Source organism: Protopterus annectens, chromosome 12.part0 (genome assembly GCF_019279795.1).
Source record: "Protopterus annectens isolate FY-2018-M chromosome 12.part0, PAN1.0, whole genome shotgun sequence".
Taxonomy (NCBI): Eukaryota; Metazoa; Chordata; order Ceratodontiformes; family Protopteridae; genus Protopterus; species Protopterus annectens.
Genome location: NC_056746.1, coordinates 498590907 through 498612874, shown reverse-complemented (window position 1 = coordinate 498612874; position 21968 = coordinate 498590907). Strand labels below are relative to the sequence as shown.

The 21968-nt window shown below is 38.3% G+C and overlaps 1 protein-coding gene across 3 annotated transcripts in view; it reads left to right on the top strand.

Annotated features, from left to right (window-relative positions):
* Positions 1–21968, top strand: part of OTOA (otoancorin) — a 952220-nt gene that overhangs the window by 550377 nt on the left and 379875 nt on the right. For all 3 annotated transcript variants that reach the window (XM_044089617.1, XM_044089616.1, XM_044089618.1), the window contains exon 24: positions 14205–14360. In XM_044089617.1, the coding sequence (XP_043945552.1) occupies positions 14205–14360 (156 nt within the window). The remainder of the gene's footprint in view (positions 1–14204; positions 14361–21968) is intronic.

Sequence of the window (21968 nt, the reverse complement as noted above, 5' to 3'; positions counted from 1 at the left end):
TGCCAATCATTAGCGCACTGGAGTTCCACTGTGGCGACCCCTAACCAGGAAAAGCCGAAAGAAAAACATCAGTTGTCCATTGTTATTGCACGGTTCATGCTTGTGATACTTGCAACAGTTAACCTAAGAGACCATGTCACAATAAGGACGTGTGTGCAATAGCAGAATATGTTCTTCCTTTCTTTTTGAGCAGTAACTTTCTTTTGATAAATTTATAAACTGATGGCATTATGATTTGTGTGTATTCAGATATGTATTGTTTCTATGTTTCATTTCTATTTACTTCACATAACTTGCACACACTTTGTACTCACAGACACATTTACCTCTTAAAGTATATGTGTTACAATGTTTTATATCCTAAGTAGCTCAATGTAATCTCAAAAAACTCCAAACAGTGATGTAGGATAGAAAACCAAATATCCTATGATGATTCACCAAGGCAAGGCTGTGGACACAAAATGTATGTTGAGCACTCTCATTCTTTAATAATGATACAACAAGAACAATTTAAGCTACTGCTGTTGGCCTAGTGCAGTCACCTTACCTTTTCTGAACTTTAATGTAAACCTTGTCAGGGTATGTGATGTTTCTTTATAAGTAATAGTTAAACAGCTGTGCTGGCTTATGTGTCAGATAACATTGCATGATGCCTGCACTTTGTCCATTTGTGTTGGTATAGAAGGCATAGCAGATGTTATTTGATAGATCTTCACCTGATGTTACATGCCATTGTAGTAACATTTCTCTTAGGATGTAAACACATGTAAGAAAATTTTTGTACTAGTAGCAATGTGAAGGTTACATTTTAGAACAAAAGCTGTGTTAAGCCAGTCGTATATGCCTGACATAAACAAAGGATATCCATAATGTTAACATTTTCTTTCACACACTTGATGCATTGTTAATGGTTCTATCCATTCCAGAGTTACACGTTTCCCTTCTTAGATTTATCATTGCATTGTTTTTGTTTTTTTTTGCCTTTTTAATGATGTGTGCATAAATGCATATTTGCTTTCTTGCCCATCACAGTTTCTTTTACTCATGTATTTGTTTGTGTGTTTTTTTTTGCTTACATATAGGGCTATGGCTCCCAAAAAATCTGGCCCACATAAACAATGAGTAATAGTGCAGGCCCTCCATCAACATGGATTATGTCTCTAACTGACAGTCTTAGATGACAAGCCCTTCTGTGACCATATCTGGTGACAGGTGGTCAACGAAGTCAATGCTGTGGGTGGCCATGGCCATTACTATGCCACCTTTCAGACATTGGGCCAGTGACATAATCACCAAGGCCAAGAAAAGAGCCAGTGGTATAGCATGAGAATGAAGGGCCACTGCTGGTATTCCTGCTACCAAACCACCATTCACTGAGAGAGAGAGGAGTTCTCGTCCACTGTAAGGGATCTGGGCAGCACATCAGGGGTTCCCAGTGTAGTGCTGAACACAGGTACAGAGGTGGAGGATGAGCAAAGGGTGTCAGCAGGTGATGTACCCAGGTATACCATCACTCATCATTATGTAAGTCTGTCTATTTACTGATATATATATATATATATATATATATATATATATATATATATATATATATATATATATATATGTGTGTGTGTGTGTGTATGTGTAAAATGTCTCCCTCCCTTAAGAAAAAACACTAAACCACAGGGAGAACTAGTACTTGTGAACAACAAGGCTGTTGGCTGAGAATCCTACAAAAATCAGGAAAAAAAGAACTATACATTACAGACAAGCTGAGCTGAGACTTCAGAGTAATCAAGCGATTATAACTTGTTTAGAAATCAAAACGTCTTTATTGAAAAACAAATCAGTGAACACTTTTACCATTAAAGGAGCTTCATCAGCTCTAAATCCAGTTTACATGACATGGAGCATTTCTTTGCTTTAACACAAGAGATCATTCTTAATTAACTCAAGCTGGGGTCATAAATGTATGTTATAGGCTGTTTATACAATGGGATAAGTCTCATCTTTCATACCTGCTCTGCATATCTACTTCGATTGGTAGCTAATAGGTTATGGACTATATTCCTATCCTATATAGCTAGTGCCTAACTGATACAAACATTTTATATAAATCTTGTCCCTGGCTATGAATAACTAAGTACATCATTGTCTGTGATATAAGTAAATACTACTTGCCATGTTTAGATGGTGCAACAAGTGATAAAATATGTGACAACCAGTCAAATTAAAATCCTAAAGTGTTATACTGTAGTAAGCATAACTGCAGCTAGACAGGATAATCTGGCTGAACCTGTGACTGGGTGCACCTGCCTTCTATCTTTTATGTCAGGAGCATGCCACCCTCTCCGTGACAGAATGAATTCAAGTTACTAGTGATATATCAATTATAAGTGTGCTCAGTGAGAAAAGAAAGGGCTCTGTATCTGCTAGGTCTAAGATAAACTGCACCATTCCATGACAGTCAACCAAACAGGGTTAAATGAGGAAAGAGATAATTGACTTCTGTTTCAGTTTGTTTCATCTAAATACTGTCAAAGCGTACATTATAATAGGTTTTCAGTTGAGTGTCGTAAGTCCTAATTGCCATAGTAGTAATCCCAGTAAAGCTGCAAAGTGTAGTTCCCACCACAGGAATCAGTGAGTCTCCAGTAAGTGTGTCTTGTACCAGTGCCTGTTGCAAAAAACCTTCTCAGAGATGTCTACTGAGAGTGGAAAAATATGCAACTGTATGGACTTTCTCATCCTTGTTAGTATATTGACTGTACTTGCTCATTAAGTATAAGCAAGATATTACTTCATCTGTAATTAAAGCAAGTAGAAAATAATTCAGATTGTTAATACAATACAAAGAAAAGATAGGCCCACTGCCAATATTCTTACATGATAAAAACAGTGCAGATGTTAACAGGTTGTAAGCTAACACAAGCTGAGTCTATGACAGGTGGGATATCACAAATGTGTGAATCTTTGTTGAAAAGACACTTAAATTAAATGTGTGATAGTAGAGCTAATTAACAGGAAGTGGTGAATCTAATCAGGGCAGGAAGACATCATTTCCTCAGGCCACATAAACTGAGGCTAAGGAGGTTTAATACATAATCTTAGACATACTGTATGGCAGGGTGACAATACTGGCATGAAGTAAAAGGTACATTTTGGCCTTGAAAAACAATATCAATTATTGAAACTGATACAAATAAGGAAAGAACATAAAATAAACTCAGAAGTCTGAAACGCCTTCACCTAACTATGAATAAGTAGACGAGGCTTCATCAGATCAGTGTAGAACAGTACAATGGCATTAAATGCATTCATATGGTTAACTCCACTAAATAATAAATATGTGTACATGACAGACTTGATTAGCAACACTAAACAATAAGTGTATGTAAACCAGTATCAACACCTTGTATAACTTAACTCAGGAAAGTTTTAACACTTATGCTTCTAGTAATACTTTTCCTGAAAAATCTACTGGAATTTGAAATGAGACAACTCTGTCCAGGACTGAACACCAACTGATCCACTTCTTAGTATGTTCATTAATATAAGCTCCCCATCGGTCTTTTCATCTGTCCCTTCAATATCAGAATTTTGCATTATTTTGAATGATCACCTACAATGCTACTACCATTAACAAATGTTCATTTAAAAAATCTGGTGGAGGTTGGCAATTAAGGCCCTGTCTCCTGAAAATAGATTTTCCAGTCTATGTTATGAACTGCAAAGCATAAATCTAAGTTTAAAGTATATCATTTCACTAAATATGGTATCTTTCTCATCAGAATTACCCTTAACAACAAAGCAAACTTGACGAGAGGAAGATGAGTCTTTTTCATTATAATGGACTTCATTGTCCTTTTCCCTCAGATGAGATGGACTCTGATCTGTAAATTCCAGAGACAGACATGAGGAATTTTCTTTATCTACTTCTCAGTCTAATTCTATTCTAATTGGACTCATTTTAAGGCACAGTCTTGTGCCACTGAGTACCCACTTGCTTTTTTTGGAGGGCCTGTTTCTTGATGACATTTACAGCTTCATCAGAGACGTAACCATTTAGGACTTTGTCCATTATTGAAAACAGTAAAACAGCCTTTGTCATCCTATATATTTTTTTGGGGGTGGGGATGTTTGTTCATGAGCTGATCCATATAGATCCAATATTAATTCCCTGCCAGATGTATACATAAGTAGATAATACGATAAAATCAACCCAGATAAAGTTATCTTGTTACTGCTAAAACAAGCATTCAGGCTTTTAAGTTCTTGCCATTTTGCCTGTATTTTAAGTCTTCTTTGGATATGTGCCATTGCTGCTCATTTTGGATTTCATAAGGAGAAAACTGGTAAGGGAGGGGTCTGCCTTCCCTTTTTTGAACACAAGCTATATCACCAACAGTAAAAGAGGGTGTAAATTAAAGGATATTCTGGAGAAACTGTTCAGAAATTAGGTGTAGACTGCAAGGTGATGCTATGATGCCTAGTATGTATTATTTGTTGAATGAGGACACTACCAAACATAACACTAGAGGCATTAATCTGTAATCACCTTTCTGACAGCACCATGAAGCTACTCAATATATAGGTTCATAGGTTCATAGGTTCATACTAGGCTATCTGCCCTAGAGCATTTATAAGCCTAGCAAGAATGTGTTTGGCTTTTGCCACCCATTTTAAATTTATTTTGCTATGCCCTTTTTCGAGGTTAGTATACTGTGCCTCTGTCTAACAGTGACACAGAAGTGATACCCGGGGTAAACCTACGATCTCCCATCCACTCATCAAGATTCCTCTTGAAGAGAGTCAATGAGGGACTCTGCCTAACCTGGACTGGGATTTTATTCCAGAGTGAAGGGAGCCTCTGGGTTATGAATCTGTCCCTCCAGCATGTCCTATTTATTTCAGTGCTGAGGTTCAAGTCTCTTGAGCGAGTAGCTCGATGGGATTTGGATTTTCTGAGGTGCAGCATGTCCATTAATTCCGGGTTGGACATGGCTTTATACGTCAGGCACAGATCACCTCTGAACAGGCAGTATGCCACTGAGTAGAGCTGGAGTTTCTTTAACCAGGCAGCATATGGCATCTGTTTGAGCCCTTTGATCCTCTTGGTGAGGTACTTTTGGGGTCTTTCCAGTTGCTGCAGGTGTCTGGTAAGGTACATCCCTAAAGGGGCATTGTACTCAATTATGAGCCTGATGAGGGATGAGTAAAGAGGCACGATGACCTCCCCTGATCTAGATGTGAATCCCTTCATGATTAGGTGGGCTATATAAAATGTTTTTCTAACCACTTTGGCCACGTGGTTGTCAAATGAGAGATTGCTATCAACTTGGGTCCCCAGGTCCCTAATTACTTCTTCTGTACTTAATGGATTACCACCTATGTGGTAATTTGTGGGCACTTTGTTTTTGCCAAAGGGGATGACTATACATTTTTTGGCATTTAGCTTGAGGCCATGGCTCTGGCACCAGTTGTCTGTTTCTATGAGGCCCTTTTGGAGGATGCTTGTGTCGACTGAAGAGTCGATTATGGCGCCCAGTTTGCAGTCATCTGCAAACTTGGTCAGCCACAGTCCTTCCGTGTTGGCCTGTACCTCCGAGAAATATATACCGAACAAGAGAGGTCCCAGGACTGAGCCTTGTGGGACACCACTTATAACTGGTTTGGAATTTGACATGGCTCCAGCAATTCTAACCATGTGGGTTCTGTCCTTGAGCCAGTTTGCAATCCATCTAGTGACATAGGGGTTTATATTTAAGCTGGTGAGCTTATCTATAATGCCCGAGTGGGATATTGTATCGAAGGCTTTTGCGAGGTCCAGGTAGGCTGTGTGGACCACCTTCCCCTCGTCAATGGCCTTGGTGCCTGTTTCAAAGAAATCAACCAGGTTTAAGAGGCAGGATCTGCCCTTAACAAAGCCGAACTGGGTAGGATCCAGTGTTTGTAGGTCCACAATATCTTTATTTATGAGGTCCATGATGATCCTTTCCATAGCTTTGCAGACCAAGCTAGTCAGGCTTATGGGGCAATAGTTTCCAGGATCCGTTGAGGCACCACCTTTATGGAGAGGGACCACTGTTGCTGTGCGCCACTCTTTGGGCACATATCCTGTAGTAAGGCTGAGATTGAACAGTAGTTTTATGTTTGGGTTTAGCTCTTCTTGGAGTTCATGTAGGACACAGCCCGGGACACCATCTGGTCCCATTGATGCTGTGTTGTTTGCTTTGGAGAGGGCGGCTCTTACCTGAGCATCTGAGATGTCAATGGGGCAGCACTCTGCTGGGATAGATATTTGAACTTATGGTGGGGAGTTTGCGCTGAACCTGTCAGCTAGGATGTTGGCAATGTCTGTGGGTTCGGTGTATTTTTTGTCATTTTGGACTAATTCTGAGCATATCTGGGAATTACCACCCAGGTTCCTAACATAACTAAAGAAAGCCTTGTGATTATCCTTAGTGTCCTGTGCAATTTTTCTCTCGAAGCTAGCCTTAGACAATTTTATGTGTGCCCGTAGTTTTTTGCTAATACTGATCAGTGATACCTTCCCTTTTTGGATTTTGCTCTATCATTTAGTAGCTTCCTCCTTCTATTGTATAGTTTGTTTATGGCTGGGGTCCACCAGACAGGACGTCTGACTTTGGAGGATTGGGTCTTGGTTTTATTTGGGATCGCATGATCCATGCATTCCTGAAGGTGTTCATAGAATGTGTTTATAAAGGATTCTGCGGTCTGGGCCGTATTTTCCACAGGCCCGGAGGCTTTGAAGGATTCCACCTCAGTTTTGAGGAGTGTGAAATTTGCTTTAGAGAAGTTTTTCACTGTGGTTTTCTGGGCAGGGGGTGGGGTCGGGATGTGAATATCCAGTGAGATTAGTTTATGGTCTGATCTTACCAGTGAGGGATACACTTCTGGTCTGGAGCATAGAGTCCCCATGTTGGTGATGATCAGGTCCAGTATGTTTTCCCCTCTTGTGGGAGTGGTAACAAGTTGTTCCATAGCATTTGAGTTTATAAATTCTAGGAACCTTTGGGCTAGGGTGTTGGAGCTAGAGTAATGCTCCTAGTCTATGTTTGGGTAGTTGAAGTCGCCCAATATAATGGTGTTTGGAGAGACCTTCATATTTTCCAGTGTTCTCAGGAAGGCCGAGTGGGGTTACTGGGTTTGGGGGGATGGTCTGTAGCAGGCTATAAACTGGAAGGCAGTTTTACCCACTGTTAGTTGCACATGGATAGTCTCTGATGCTTCGTGCTTTGCCACCAACCTGGAGGTGTGGGTATCTTTGATGAATATCGATACTCCCCCTCCTTTTGTGGTTCGGTCCAAGTTTTGGGGCCGAAAAGCATGGTATGAGATATAACCTGGTAGTTCTGGGGTGCTCTTGGGAGCCCTGAACCAGGTTTCTGTTACTGCACAGATATCGATGTTCTCCATGCTAAGGAGAGTTTTGAGTGCGTGCATCTTGAGGTTTAGACTTCTGTCATTGAGTAGCATTACTCTTAGTTTCTTATCCCTTGTGATACCTATGGAGGTGGGTTTGTCTTTTGAGCCTTGCCTAAAAAGGCACTATGGGGGTAGCAAGAGCCTTTGCCAATATCCGAAAGCCCAGGGGTGACAGGTGCAAGCCGTCCCTAGCGAAGCATCGTGGCTTGTTGAGCATATCATTCCAAGCTGACAGGCATTGGATCCCCTTTGAATGACACCAGTACTTAAGCCAATTGTTGAAATTGATCATCTTGTCTTCATATTGTGGCATCATTCTTGGTGAGGGTAAGATGCTACTCAAGGTCAGGGTCATACCGGCCTGGGCTACATGCTCAGAGAGCTCCTTTATGTCTCTTTTCATGTAGTCCAGGGAGGTACATCTCAGGTCATTCACACCAGCATGGACAATGACTGAGTCATATTTGTACTTGCCTTGGAGTGACCTGAGTGCTTGTGTTATGTGGCGGATCCTAGCGCCCAACAGGCTGCTCACCATGACCCTCTCCTTGTTCAGCCTGGTGAGCGGGACGTCAGTGTGCCTGACGATAGAGTCACCTATTGTAAGTGTATCAGGTGTGTTGTTTAGTCTTAAGGGCTGTGACTGTTTGGCACACTGGCTTTGTGAGATATGTGTTGCACATGTTTTGTTTTGAGGTAGCGGCTGCTTGGGTGTCTGCTTTGGAGGTCTCTGCTGCTTTGGCAGATCTTTATTTAGAGCCTCCGAGTATGTTTTTGTGTGATTATGTGTTTGGTTTGCTGTCGTGGTAGGTCTATGTGAGACTGGAATTGTAGTGAGTGTGGTTTCCTTCTCCTCCTGACTGGTTATGCCAGTACTGAGTTGAGAGAGCTTAGCCTCCAGTTTGGCTATATGGTTGCATCTCTCACATGTGTTGGAATTTGTTGGGAGGAGGAGAGGGTTGTCTGTGTACATGAGGCAGTTGTAACATTGCCTCAAGATTCCCAGATTCACCAGCTGGACCGGAGAGGAGATTGACAACTGACCTTTGGACATGCTAGAATAATATTGGGAATTCCTTAATAATTGAAAACCAGGGCCAGTGGGGAGTGAGGGTGTAGTGCTTTTAATTTTTAGTGCTGACTTATATAATTGCTTTAGTGAGCAAGTGCCAGGTAACTTAAGTGCAATGTGTTACAGGTAACTTAAATGCAAAACAACAAACAGTAACTTTCTTTCAAGTGAAACAAGGAAATAAGTACAGTAAGCAATGCAGATATCACTAGTGATCCGCAGAAGCACTGAGAAGCCGCGTATTAGGTGGAATTAGCGTTCCAGGCAAATAACAAGCAAACAAACAACAAGCATATAAACAAAGCTAGATTCAGCAGGCCTGGATCTAGTCTATGCTACAGCAAACAAGGTGTACCAATTTCAGTAAGATACAGTTCAAATATTCAGGCACTATAAACCTTTAACCAGAAATTCCCAGCTCAGAAGGGCAGAGTCCAGCCTCTTCTCCCACAAGAGTGCAGACCACAAACCTTCTTAATGTAAAATAACTGGCCTGAAGCCCAAGTGCTTAAACCAGAACTAATACACTTTAAGAATAACAGACACTGGGCTCTCAATCAGCAGTTCCCAACTTAGAAGGATGAAAGCTACCTGTCCTGCCACCACAGTGCATGCCACAAACCTTCCTAATGTAAAACAACTGGTCTGAAGCCCAAGTGCTTAATCCAAAAGACTTAGAATGATAGCTACACTTTAATCAAGTTACTACCAAGCAGTAATAAATACAATTGAATACTTTAGAGAATGCCTGGATTAGTGCTCAAGTTACACAAACAAAGCTAGATCCAGCAGGCCCGAATCCAGTCTATGCCACAGCAAACAAGGCGCACCAACTTCAGTAAGAAGCAGTTCAGATATGCGTGCACTATAAGCCTTCAACCAGAAATTCCCAGCTCAGAAGGGCAGAGTCCAGCCTCTCCTCCCACAAGAGTGCAGACCACGAACCCTCTTAATGTAAAATAACTGGCCTGAAAGCCCAAGTGCTTAAACCAGAATTAATACACTTTTAGAATAACAGACACTGAGCCCTCAATCAGCAGTTCCCAACCTAGAAGGATGTAAGCTACCTGTTCTGCCACTACAGTGCAGACCACAAACCCTCTCAGTGCAAAACAACTGGTCCGAAGCCCAAGTGTTTAAACCAAAAGGCTTAGAATGAGTTACACCAAGCAGTAATAAATACAATTGAGTACTTTTAAGATGATGCAAAAGTAAAAAAGTAGGTAGAAACACAAGTACAGTAAAAGCAGATGAAATTTTTTTTTCTGAACAAGTGCTGAGATCAAAGAAACAGATTTGAGTGCTGAAACTAGAAAACTGGCTAGTTATAAGAAAAAAACTAAGCTAGAAGGCTTCCCTCCAACACAGAAGGGCTTGGGGGCTCAGAAGCCTACAAATAGTCTATACCACATAACAGGAAAGGCAGGAAACAAGCTTAAATTTTTTTTTTTTTTTTTCTGTTTCCCAGATGCTCTCTTTGTACACAGTAGGAGTGCCTGAAATCAGAATATGATCTCACTGCACTCAGTTGAGTGAGCAAATGAGATGGGCCCAGAAGGAGTATCCAAACACAAATTTACAAGAGGGTCGGGCAGTTGCAAGGCCACTAAGATTAACACCAAAACAAAAACAGGGAGGGTAGGTGGGACTAACTGAAGAGCAGAGTGAAAACTTCCAGTTCAGTTAATATTCCTTCCACACAGTTAAAATCAATTTAAATACTGTATTTTGTTTTTGAAAAAAAAAGAGCAGATAAAGGTACTTAAATTCTCTTATACGTCCAGTTGAATATAGCAAGTTCTTAGCCGGCCAAAGCTGAGGTTTTTAAGCAGAAAATATTTCACACTGTACCACTTAAATAGGCAAGGACAGGAAATCAAAGAATATGTACAGAGAACCATAGTATTTGTGTGTCTGTATAAAATTATTATTATTATTATTAATATTATTAGTTTCTCTCTCATTTTCAGCTATGTTCTCATTCTTTCATAGCTTGCCCCATTAGCACACATCCTTTCTTAACCTACTTTAAACAATACCCATATACCTTAAACTCATACTTGTCTGACCATTCACTGTTTATATGTCACTCCTTTATATCATACAACTTTTTCACAAACTACCCCTTGCAATCTCATTATGCTAATCTATATTCATCACCAACTCTTTTTCATCCGCTTCTTCCTAACCAGCTTCATTCCTCAAACTCGTCATCCCTCATCTCAGCAAAAGTCATTATTATTCACTAACTCATGCCACCTCTCCAATCTTTCCCTTACAGGCTCCAACCTAACATATTCACTTTCGGCCTTTAGCATTCCTAGGCACTCTTACACATCTCCAGTTAACATCCCTTCTTTTTTCCAGACACTCACTAATTACTCAGAATTGAACTCATATATCAACTACCCTCCCTCCCTACCCATCTAACAATAAATCAAGCTTCCTAAATATTTACTCAAGCTATTTCCCATCTTAATACTACAACTCTATCAAAGTAATATCGAGCAAACCCTGGGTCACAGCCTCTCTCCTGTTACTTCTCAATGCCCAAAGCATTACAAACAAAATGGATCTAATAAATGATATAATAAATCTTCACAACCCAGAACTCCTAGCAGTTACTGAAACCTGGCTGAAACAAGATAACCCCTCAATTAACCACCTTCTTCCTGGATATAACTATGTTCTTCATTGCAGACCAGTTAATACTAAAAGAGGTAGTACCCTGCTACTAAACAAGTCTCACTTAAAAATAAAACTTACAAAACAACCATGAATCGCCTTACCAAGTATTACACATATCCAATTAACTGTTACATTCCCCATTTCCTCTCTACAGAAATTTAAAAATGCAATTCAGTCAATATTATCCCCATACAAAAAACAAGAAACATAATTATTTTAGGTGACATTTTAAGTGTTAAAGCCCATTAATTTAGAGGTCTTAGACTACCTCACCAAACAACAACTGATGCAACTACTCAAGCAACCTATGAGACCCAACCCTTTGACCAAGAACCACTCCATCATTATTCTCATCATCTCCAAAATCCCAAACACAATCTCCAGCATCACAATTCCCCTTCATTTAGCGATCATTGCCCCATCTGTTTCTCCATTTTATGCCAAGCTCCTAAAATAAAAACAAAATTAATCTCCTTCCGATCTAAATCCATTGCCAATATTGAAAAATATCTTCTACTCTCTCTCTCTCTCTCTCTCTCTCTCTTTTCCCAAAACTGGACCCCTATTCTAGGCACCACAGATCCTAACAAAATAGCTGAACTCCTTCCACATACTCTCTCTAGTTGACAAGACAGACATTTCCCTTAATCTCTAGACTTTCTAGATGTAAACCCAAAATGTGTCTGACCCATGAGTTAAGATCATAAAAATCTCAAACTCAAATTCAAACTCGGGGATGAATCCTGGCATTCTTGGAAATCTAATCCCACTCCAAAAAACAGGGTTCAGCATACAAATCCAATGAATCTGGTCAAAAAAGCCACTAGAAGACACAAAATTAATTCCATGATACACCTCCAAAACTCTCTGAAATGCAGTCACAGGAAATTTTGGAAAGACCTCACAGGATGTAACCTGAATCCCACTTCTATAATAACTTCCTTCAACTTGTCTACATATGATTTCCACATACACTTTAGCAGGCCCCCCAAATGCACTTGAAGCATCCCCAAAAAATCTCCGTCATCCCACCCACAATATCTTCCTCTCTTTTATTCCCATCAGATCTCATCCAAAGACATTATCCCTTTACTGGAGCAAATAAAGCTGGAAGGTCACTCAAGTATAGACAACCTACAACCACGGTTCCTATACCACTGTCATGACTTAATTGTTTCACCCCTAAAACAAATCTTTAATCTTTGTCTTACTGCTATCACCATGCCTAATATATACAGAAATCTGCCATAGCAAACCCAATACTCAAACAAAAAAATCCACAATTACATCACCCTATCTCCTTATTTTCATCCTCCCAACCCAGTGCAAAATCTTTCAGAAAATTGGCTACCTTCAAATCACAGAATGTATTAATAAATACTGCCTTCTCTCATATAAATATATAGCTTCTTGTCAGGGAGGAGCAAGGCAATAGTCATCTGGTCTTTGATGAAATTATCATGTCAATGGACAAGGGCATGTTGTCTGGTACAATTTTTATAGACCCATCAACAACGCCTTTGACTTAATCACTCCTGTCTTATAATCCATCTAGGTATTAGTCCTGATTCCATCCCTTGGCTTCAAAATTGTCTGACTAACTACTATTTCTCAGTGAAATGTAATTCATGTACCACTCTCTCCTCTCTAATACTGAAAGGTGTACCTCAAGAATCTATTCTTGGCCCACTTCTGTTCTTTAGGTATATCGGTAGAGTAAGAATTCCACTTGATCTTCCCTACGTTTATCTCCTCCTATATGCAGATGACATGGTCCTCTACAGCTCCAGCCACTCCCACTACCTTAAAGAAAGATCTACACTATGTCTTGAATGTCCTCATTGAGTGAATCAGTACTAAACACTCATGCTAAATACTTCCAAAAAAAATATATGCTTTTTGAACTAAACAAAAACTCAGCAGATCCACAAAAGTTTTTAGCGATGATCACAATAACCATCCCTTAGAGCGAGTCCCCTCTTTCAAGTAACATAATCTCTGTGTAGAACTCTCCCTCAGCTTTCTCCTGCATCTTGATAATACATGTCAAAAAATGAATCCCCTCCTTTTCACAGCACAAAAAAATCCTCTTTTCTCTCATACTCCACCAGATCTGCAAAAGGGAAAGAAATCTTATTCCCTCAACTGGAATTCAGCCTCCTTCTTATATCAACAGCCACTATTCAAACACTATAAAACAAAATAAGTAGATTTATTACACATTCCACAAGAAAGGAACACCTCTGGATAACACTAAAAAAGGCAAACTGGCTTATAGTTAATCAAAAACCTAACCTGCTGATAAGATCACAGCTGTTCAGACTCCTAGATGAAAACACACTCCCTCCTTTAACTGCAAAGCTAATAAGATATAACCCCCACACAGCATAAGAAAGTTGAACTACTCAGACCCTAAAAATGAATCTCACACTCCAAGCTATATATCTCTGACCGTGCATTCTCATTTTTCAGGCCCAAACCGTGGGACTCCCTCCCACATAAATTTAAAGATTTTCCCACTTATTCCAAGTTCCGTTCTCTACTAAAATCACATTTAGTTAGTCATGCAGAACTATGTCACTCCTCAGGTCACATCCCTTAAGTCTACATTAACTCTTCTCCATTCTAACTCGACTACTAAGATTCTTTACTCCTTTTTAAATCTTTGATTTATTTTATTGTAATTTCTAAAATGTCTTGAAACTTTTGCACATATTGTTAATTAATAGAGTGGATTTACATTGTATGCAAAGCACTACTCTACCATTGTACTGGTTTACTGTCACTTATGTGTTATTCTACTCTTTGTCTATTTTGTATGTCTGGTCAGTTTCTGACCCTGAGATGAAACTGAAATTGGTCAGATTAGATAAGTGCTTTACCCAGATAAACAAATTCAAATAAATAAATAAATTATTATTATTATTATTATTATTACAAACAATACTAAGAGAATAACATCTGCACAATTTTTATAAACTGTAGGCTTGACTTCTATTTTCTGAATTCACAGGTCTGGAGTGGCCTATCTGAGTGGAAGAGTTACCATATTGTTGCTGCTGGAAGAATTGTGCTGTCCCTTACAGAGGATGAAATTAAAGAGCTGAATTTAAGTTCAGTAGATAGTATTTCTGCATTTAGTCAACAGACTGAATGGACAGTTCTCCAAGTAAGTGGAAAGTTAGACCTACACCTAGTTAATATCATTAACAAGTAATTTCACATGCAGAATAGGTGAAATAGTTTGTTTTGTCATCCTTTGTAGCATGATTGTCACATTATACTACAACAGGAGCTTAAATCCTGCCTGTGCTTGTTCAGCAGATAATTAGCATCCTACATCATGAGCAGAAACCATAGTATTATTAGTTTTCTTGTTAAAGGGGGAGTGTATTTTCATCTAGAAGTTTATCCTCCTGTTTCTATCTTATTGCACCCCTGCAACTGCACACAGTGCTCAGTTATTTAAAATCACTGGTTATATTACAGTAAACATATTGTGTACATATTTGCTCATGGATTTGGGCTACAATATTGTTTTGAGTTACCTCTTACCGAGAAGTTTGCTGCATCTTGCATAAATAAAAAGAATTGCCACCCGTATTGATACCTGTTCTAAGCAAGCTTTTCTCAAGATTGCATGTAAAGAAAATGGTAACCTTCACCCATATCAGCCCTAGGTACAACATAAATTGTCCAGTTCCAAAAGACCACTCACACTGAGAGCAGGTCTTTTGGAACCTGGCACCTGGTGTACACTTGTTTTATTTTTAGGCTTTACATTGAAATCATTTACACTGACAGCAACTCTTTTGGAATCTGTCCCAAAGTATAACACAAATGTCCAACATGCCCTCCATGATTGGATTTGCAACATACATGCAGACACACCCCCAGTCTTAACTCATGTCTTTCTCTCCAACCCGCCCTGAAAGGGTGGAGATTAAAACACCGAATTGTGATTAGTTGATGCTAACTTTTAAATTTGTACACTGAGGAGAAGTTATTAGATCTCACGAAGGGTGCAGCTATGTACCTGAAAGCACTTATCTTTTAATTTAACACCAATTTTTTAGATTAAATTAAATTTTTGGTTTTAAGAACTCAAGAGTTTGTAGTATGTTTTAATGTTTTATGTGACTTGCTGTGGTGGTTGTGATAATGTTCACTATCCTGTGGTTTTATTTTCTACTTTATCCACCTTTAATAGCCAATTTTTTATTCTTTATATATATATATATATATATATATATATATGTGTGTGTGTGTGTGTGTGTGTTTGTGTGTGTGTATACACACATGTATACATACACACATATATACAGTATATATATCTACAGATATACATACAGAGAGACATTATTAATTCCGCTGCATTTAATTACATTTATACCATTAAATCAACTGATCAAATAATTATAGAATTAGTCTGTTAAGCTGGCAAGGTCAGCTGTAAGTATTGTACATTTACTAAGTAGTTTTGTAGAATGACCTAACTCAGAGATTGTCTAAACACCACCCAGTTTATCTGAGAGTCTTGTTTAATGTATTATGTAAAATATAGATCCTATTTACTACTAGGCTCCACTGCCTTCAAACTATGAAAACTGCAGTCATTTCCCTTTTTAGCAGGCTGCCTAATACCCAGATCCTCACAATATTAGCTTAGATAAATTCCTCCCTCAGGTCCCTCACTGCAGACATTTTCCCCAAAGCTATGAAAAGCCAACCATAGCCTTACTTTCATTGCCCCAAATCATTGAGAATCTCTTTATTCCACCCTAAAAACATTCAGTTATACACTAAATTCATATCAAAATTTAAAAAGTATCTAAAAAAGGCAAAGTGTGTCTGTATACATATCTCAAATATTACTTAATCTCTGTTATTAAACTTTTGAAATAAGAACATCTGAATAGTGTGAAATGGGTGAGAGAAAATGAGTAACTCTGTAGCATAGTTTAAGTCAAGATGTTTTTATTTCAATTAAGTCAGTGGGCAATGTGAATGATAGGAAGGAACAAGAAGGTGTGGCTAATAACATTAGGCTTAATTTTTGGGTGTTAATTATTAGCCTTTTGTTTAATATCCTAGCGCAGAGTTATGAGAAGCATTCTTGAATAGATTGATATAGATTTGTATTAGTTTTATTGGATGTTGACAACAACATGTCATCTGAGCATATTATCAGGTTGTGATGTGGCCGATTGGGTCTATATTATTTCCACAAAAGATGTCTCCATCTTATCCCTATTCATGACATGACTACATAGAACGCTGCATTCAGTGAATAATACACATATCAAAGTTTTTCCCTAGGAAAGTAACTAGATGGCCAGCATTGTGAATTAGCCCTTTTCCCCCACTGTAGTGCGATCTCGAAGTTGGTATAAGTAGGGAGGGTGAGTGTAAAATTATATAATTCCTATTACAGTTGCTGTGGTGGCCAAGTAGTTTCTTTCCCTAGGAAAGAATTTCAGTGATTGCCATGTTCACTGAATGGCTGTTCAATGAGTAGTGATCGATGAATAGCCATTCAATGGAGATGCCTTTTGAGGAAATAATATGGACCTGGCAAATCATAAGTTAAGTCACTGATAAATAGTGAACAAAAGTAATGTCCCCAAGACAGACCCCAGATGGACTCTAAGGTTTTGTCTAAGAGATTGAGGTGTTTTGTGAGATCTGATTATTGGCAGCATACCTCTCAACCTCTTAGAATAAGAAATCTGGACAAAGCCATGAAAAAAGTGGTACAAATAGGCACAATTTTTAAATACTGCTCTTACAAATGTAGAAAGTTGATAGAATAACATGTTTTGCATTAGCCATGAATTTTCTGAAGGGTATGAAATCTAAAACTCAAATGTCTGTCATTATTTTCTAACTTCTGCCTTTAATGATGTGCCACTAATTTGCCAGAAAGCCACAATTCCCTGACAACTTCAAAACCCAACTCCATTCCTACTTGTTCTCTAATTGGAAGTGCAATTGCACTTTCTCCACCTAGCCTTCTACTCTCTACACTAATTGTATTTCCATACTACTCCTATTTCCAACAACCTTGCTCCATGAATTTTACTTATTCTTTACTGTTGTCTTGTATATATAATGTAAATATTGTGAATAGTTTGATTTCCCTTTTCCCCCTCCCTAACATTTATGCTTGTTCTACCACTCTGCCATAACAAGACTCAGATTCTATGTAACCTTTTAACCAACCATGTCAATATATGACTCACATGCTATGTAACCACTGTACCTCATAATGTCACTGTATTACAATTTACCTGTATCCATAAACCTTAATTGTATCTGTTGTACCTTAATGTATCTGTATTTTGAATATTAATTTTATCTGTTGTATTTTAATGTTTACTATGTAATGTGGAGCTTTTCTCCCCAGGCCTCCACTGAAAACGGGCTCCTGAGCCCAGTGGACCTCCCCAGTCATCAAACTGAAATAAATAAATACATTTTATGAAAAACGGACCAAAAATATAAGGCAAAAGTCTGGACATTCTGCGAAAATATGTACAGTTGAGAGGTATGATTGGTAGAGACTTGGAAGATGTAGGTAACTTATAAACCACTGTATGGTGTCGGACCCAAAGTTAAGTTTATTAAGTTTTCCAAGTAAGGAATGATTAACCATTTCAAAAGTGCTTGTTATATCAGTAAAAAGCACAATACTGAGATGATCATCAATCATATTGTTTTAAATTTTGTTTATGGCAATATAAAATGTATTTTTGATAGTAAAAGCTTTGCAGAACCCATACTACTGATCACATGAGACCATACTTGTTTACAGATTTTCAGTGATCTCTGTTAGAGGACATTGGTTTCATATTGGACTATAATCTTTACATTCCTTTTGGGGATGATACTTTTAGAATAGGTATTATTATAGAGTGTTTAAACAGTGAGGAAACTAAAGTGAAGATGAAAAAAAGTTTTTTGTTTTTTTTTTAATATAAGTCTGAGGCTTAGCTATAGATGGAGCAGTCATACTCAGAAGTGCAGAGTGCAGTTTGTTGAATTTTATACCTTTGCTGTTAACTAGGTTTGAGAGTTGCTCCTCTGTTTCTTTAACCATAATTTCCCGTAAAATAAAATGTTGGGCAGCTGTTAGAAAGGGGATATCATTCAGAAGGGTTGTCCGTGCTATCATCATATTAAGCAAGGAGCATCTTTTCCAAATTTTGAATAGCATTTCAAAAGACATATCTGTAGTTTTATGCAAACTTGTCATCCTTGCCATTGTTGTCTATATTATGTAGTTTATAAGTAGGGTTTGTTATTTTTCCTATTATTTGTTCTATGGTTTTCCAGAAATGTTTTGGAATGGAAGCAAGGTGTTACTACTTCATTCTGCTTTGGCAGCATTAGTAGACATTCTGGTTCTGTTTGATCTGCCTGCTACTTCCCAGGCTGCATAACTTAGCTTCATTTGTCTTTTTTCCCAGGCTGCATTGCTTAGCTTCATTTGTCTTTTTTTTTTTTAAATCAGAGGCTAACGTTGGACAAATTTACCCTATTAATTTGTTGTGAGTAATGTGGAAAAAGTTTCTTGTATTCGCTCTAATGGAAATATAAAATATCTTAGAGTAATATAATGATTTGCTTAATTATATACAAGTAACCAATCAATGTTTTGAAGTAGTATATTAAAGGAGTATTGTTTACTTTCAGATAATGACTATCTGGGGTAGTTTATCTTGTGTTATAAGGACCAGTAAAAACATATGGTGCAATGATCACTTAAGGAATTGAGTAGTACTTTAAGTTGAAGACATCTGTTCTCAATATTTGTAAGTATTAGCTCAAGTAATGAACCATTTTATATATGTTGGTTTGACCTTGTATGGTGACTCACTGTTTCTGCTACACTAGTATGTTGAAGTGTCCTAAGTCTTGAGTTTTTTGCACATATGCCATTTATACTGAAGTCACCTATAATACTGGTATGTGACATATCATGTTGAAACATGTCCTTCAAGGTATCCTGTAATGTAGAGATGCTGGAAGGTGAGGAACACATGTCCTAACTGCATGGATATGGGCATGATTTCCTGTCAATGGTTTGATACTAACCCAATAAGGAGATCTTTCACTGGTGATAATAGATCTTTTGAGTTCAGAAGGGAAATAGAGGTATTGTCTTTGATAAAGAGTGAAACATCACCTTCATTTTGTTAGTTGTTTCTGAAGTCATGGTACATGTGTTAGTTAGATGTTAAATAGTCTGAGGAACAAAACGTTTTTTTAAATTTATTTACTTATTTATTTATTTATTGACATTTGTTAACCCGGTTAGTCCAATTGGACCAGAAGCCCATTTTCAGTGGAGACCCGAGGAGAAAAGATTCAATTATTTTTATTTATTTTATTTATTTATTTAACATTTGTTGACCGGGAATGTCCGACTAGGTTCCACAGAGCCTGTTGTCAGCGGAGGCCCGGGGAGAAACGCTCCAGATGCATGTCTTTGGAATGTGGGAGGAAACCGGAGTACCCGGAGGAAACCCACACGAACACAGGGAGAACATGCAAACTCCACACAGAAGGCACCCCAGCCGAGAATCGAACCGGAGAACCTCTTGCTGTGAGGCGACAACGCTAACCGCTGCACCACTGTGCCACCCAATTACAAAAGTAGTTTCTTATAACATTGACACACAAAAAGCATTTACAAGTTTGTTATAATATGCACACACAGAAAGCATTTACAGCACTAATAATAATTCATGCCACAAGATAATACACAAGTTAGGGTTGAAAAAATATAAGACTAGATGGAAAAAATAGCAAATGTAAAGTGAATAAGTAAAGAGAATTAGTCTAATGTGATAAACAATAGTATGCATTCCAGAATTTAAGACTTTATAATGGAGAGAAGGAGTTAGCTAAGTATACATATCTTAGGTAAGAGTATTGAAATAGAGGGAGAGTATTGCAATAATATGAATATTAAGGTAGAGGAGTGAAAATAATGGTGGGGTAGGGGGCAGTGATAGGAGGTTAGTACAGATAGGAGTATGAGAAGTGGAGTGGTATCATAAATAGGTTGCATATTAGAGGATATATAGGGGGTAGTGGATTGGAGGTAGGAAGTGAAGTAATTCAGGTATGAAGTAATGTATTATAATTATGGGAAGTGAAGTACATCAGGTAGGAAATGATGTATTATAATTATGGGTGGTAATGATTTTAACAATAATCCATGATTGGGTGTGGATATCACAGGATTTGCCCACAGTTGGTGTGGTTTGATCGTGATGATGAAGCTGAAGTGATAAAACAAAGCAAACTGTAGGTATATCCTGTGATACCTGCATCCCCCCAGAAGTGGGCTATTACTCTGTCTCTGCCCCATTTCTGTTTATTTTCCAACAGCTTGAGGCTTGATTGCAGAAATCCTCAGTAGTTTTTCAGAAAAACTAAAATGTTATGACTGAAAAGGTGAAAACATGAGGAAAATGAGTGATAGTCTGTAACAAATGTGGGACAGCTGAAAAGTATTACTGGCAGTATGATTGATCATAGCAGCAGTAACCATACCTTTTGTGTGTTGAGTTTTGTGGAACATCCCTCAATTTTTTTCATATTTTGCCTTGTCCATCCTAAAATGTTAAGGCAGCTTTCTAAAGCATATTTCAATTGAAAGCCACCTGCTGAACAATACTTTAGTGGCTAGATTTCTTTCTATTGGTATATACTGTATTTACAATGGGCACACTGATTGGGCTGTCCAATCAGTATGAGTGGTTTTCAATAGTAATGACCTTTTATTGTATAATAGGCAGGTGTATACTTTATCTGTAATGTGGTGTTGCTCAATAAGAAGCCATGTGTCTAAGATGGACCATTTACTGTTTATTCTACAAATGTTAAGACATGCAATCTCAAGGTCTTTTATTAAGGTATTTTATTCCATTAAGGGCTTAATTGGGAGGATTGTGGGCTTGAGAGTGAGGACCTGGATTCTGGTAGATCTCTACAAATTTTAATAAATGATTCAGTCTATGGTATACTTTTCTAAATATTTTGAGAGGGTTTTCTCTCAAGCTATAGTTTTGTTATAATGTAACTTGCAGTAGAAATTGTCTGTTAGTGACATGTGTGACTAAGAATGCATAATGCTTGTACATGCCATTTGGGGCAATCTGTTATTAGGGGGTATATCAGTATGGTTGTAATGAGGATGTATGGAGGGACAATCTTAGTGACATGCATGCAGAACAACAGAAGGGTGACTGTGTGAAGACTGAGAGAGAGCAAGAGAGACAGAAATAATATTTCTCACTGAGTTAGTTTAGAGAGACCGGTAAATATGGAACAGATAGTGAGATAGAGAAACTCACAACTGATGGTAGGGGAGAGACATTTACGGAGAAGTAAGAGACTACCTATTAATTGTGTTAGTTGTGAATGCAGGAATGGTAGATTAGTAATTTAAGCATACTATTACAAAGTAAGGAGTTACGAAGATGCACGCTTCATGTATTCAGTTTATATATATTTTAGTTAATTAAATCCAACTGCCACCTGGACTTGGTATAAAAGATGTCATCTACCTAGCTGACACCCAACTGGTGGGGCGGATGATGTGTTATGCCTGGCTGCCATCTAGGTAGTGGATGGATAATGTGTTATGCCTACCTGCCACCTATGTAGTGGGATGGATGATGCTTTATGCCTAGCTGCGAACTAGGTAGTGAGATGGATGATGTGTTATGCTTACCTGCAACCTAGATAGTGAGGTGAGTGATGT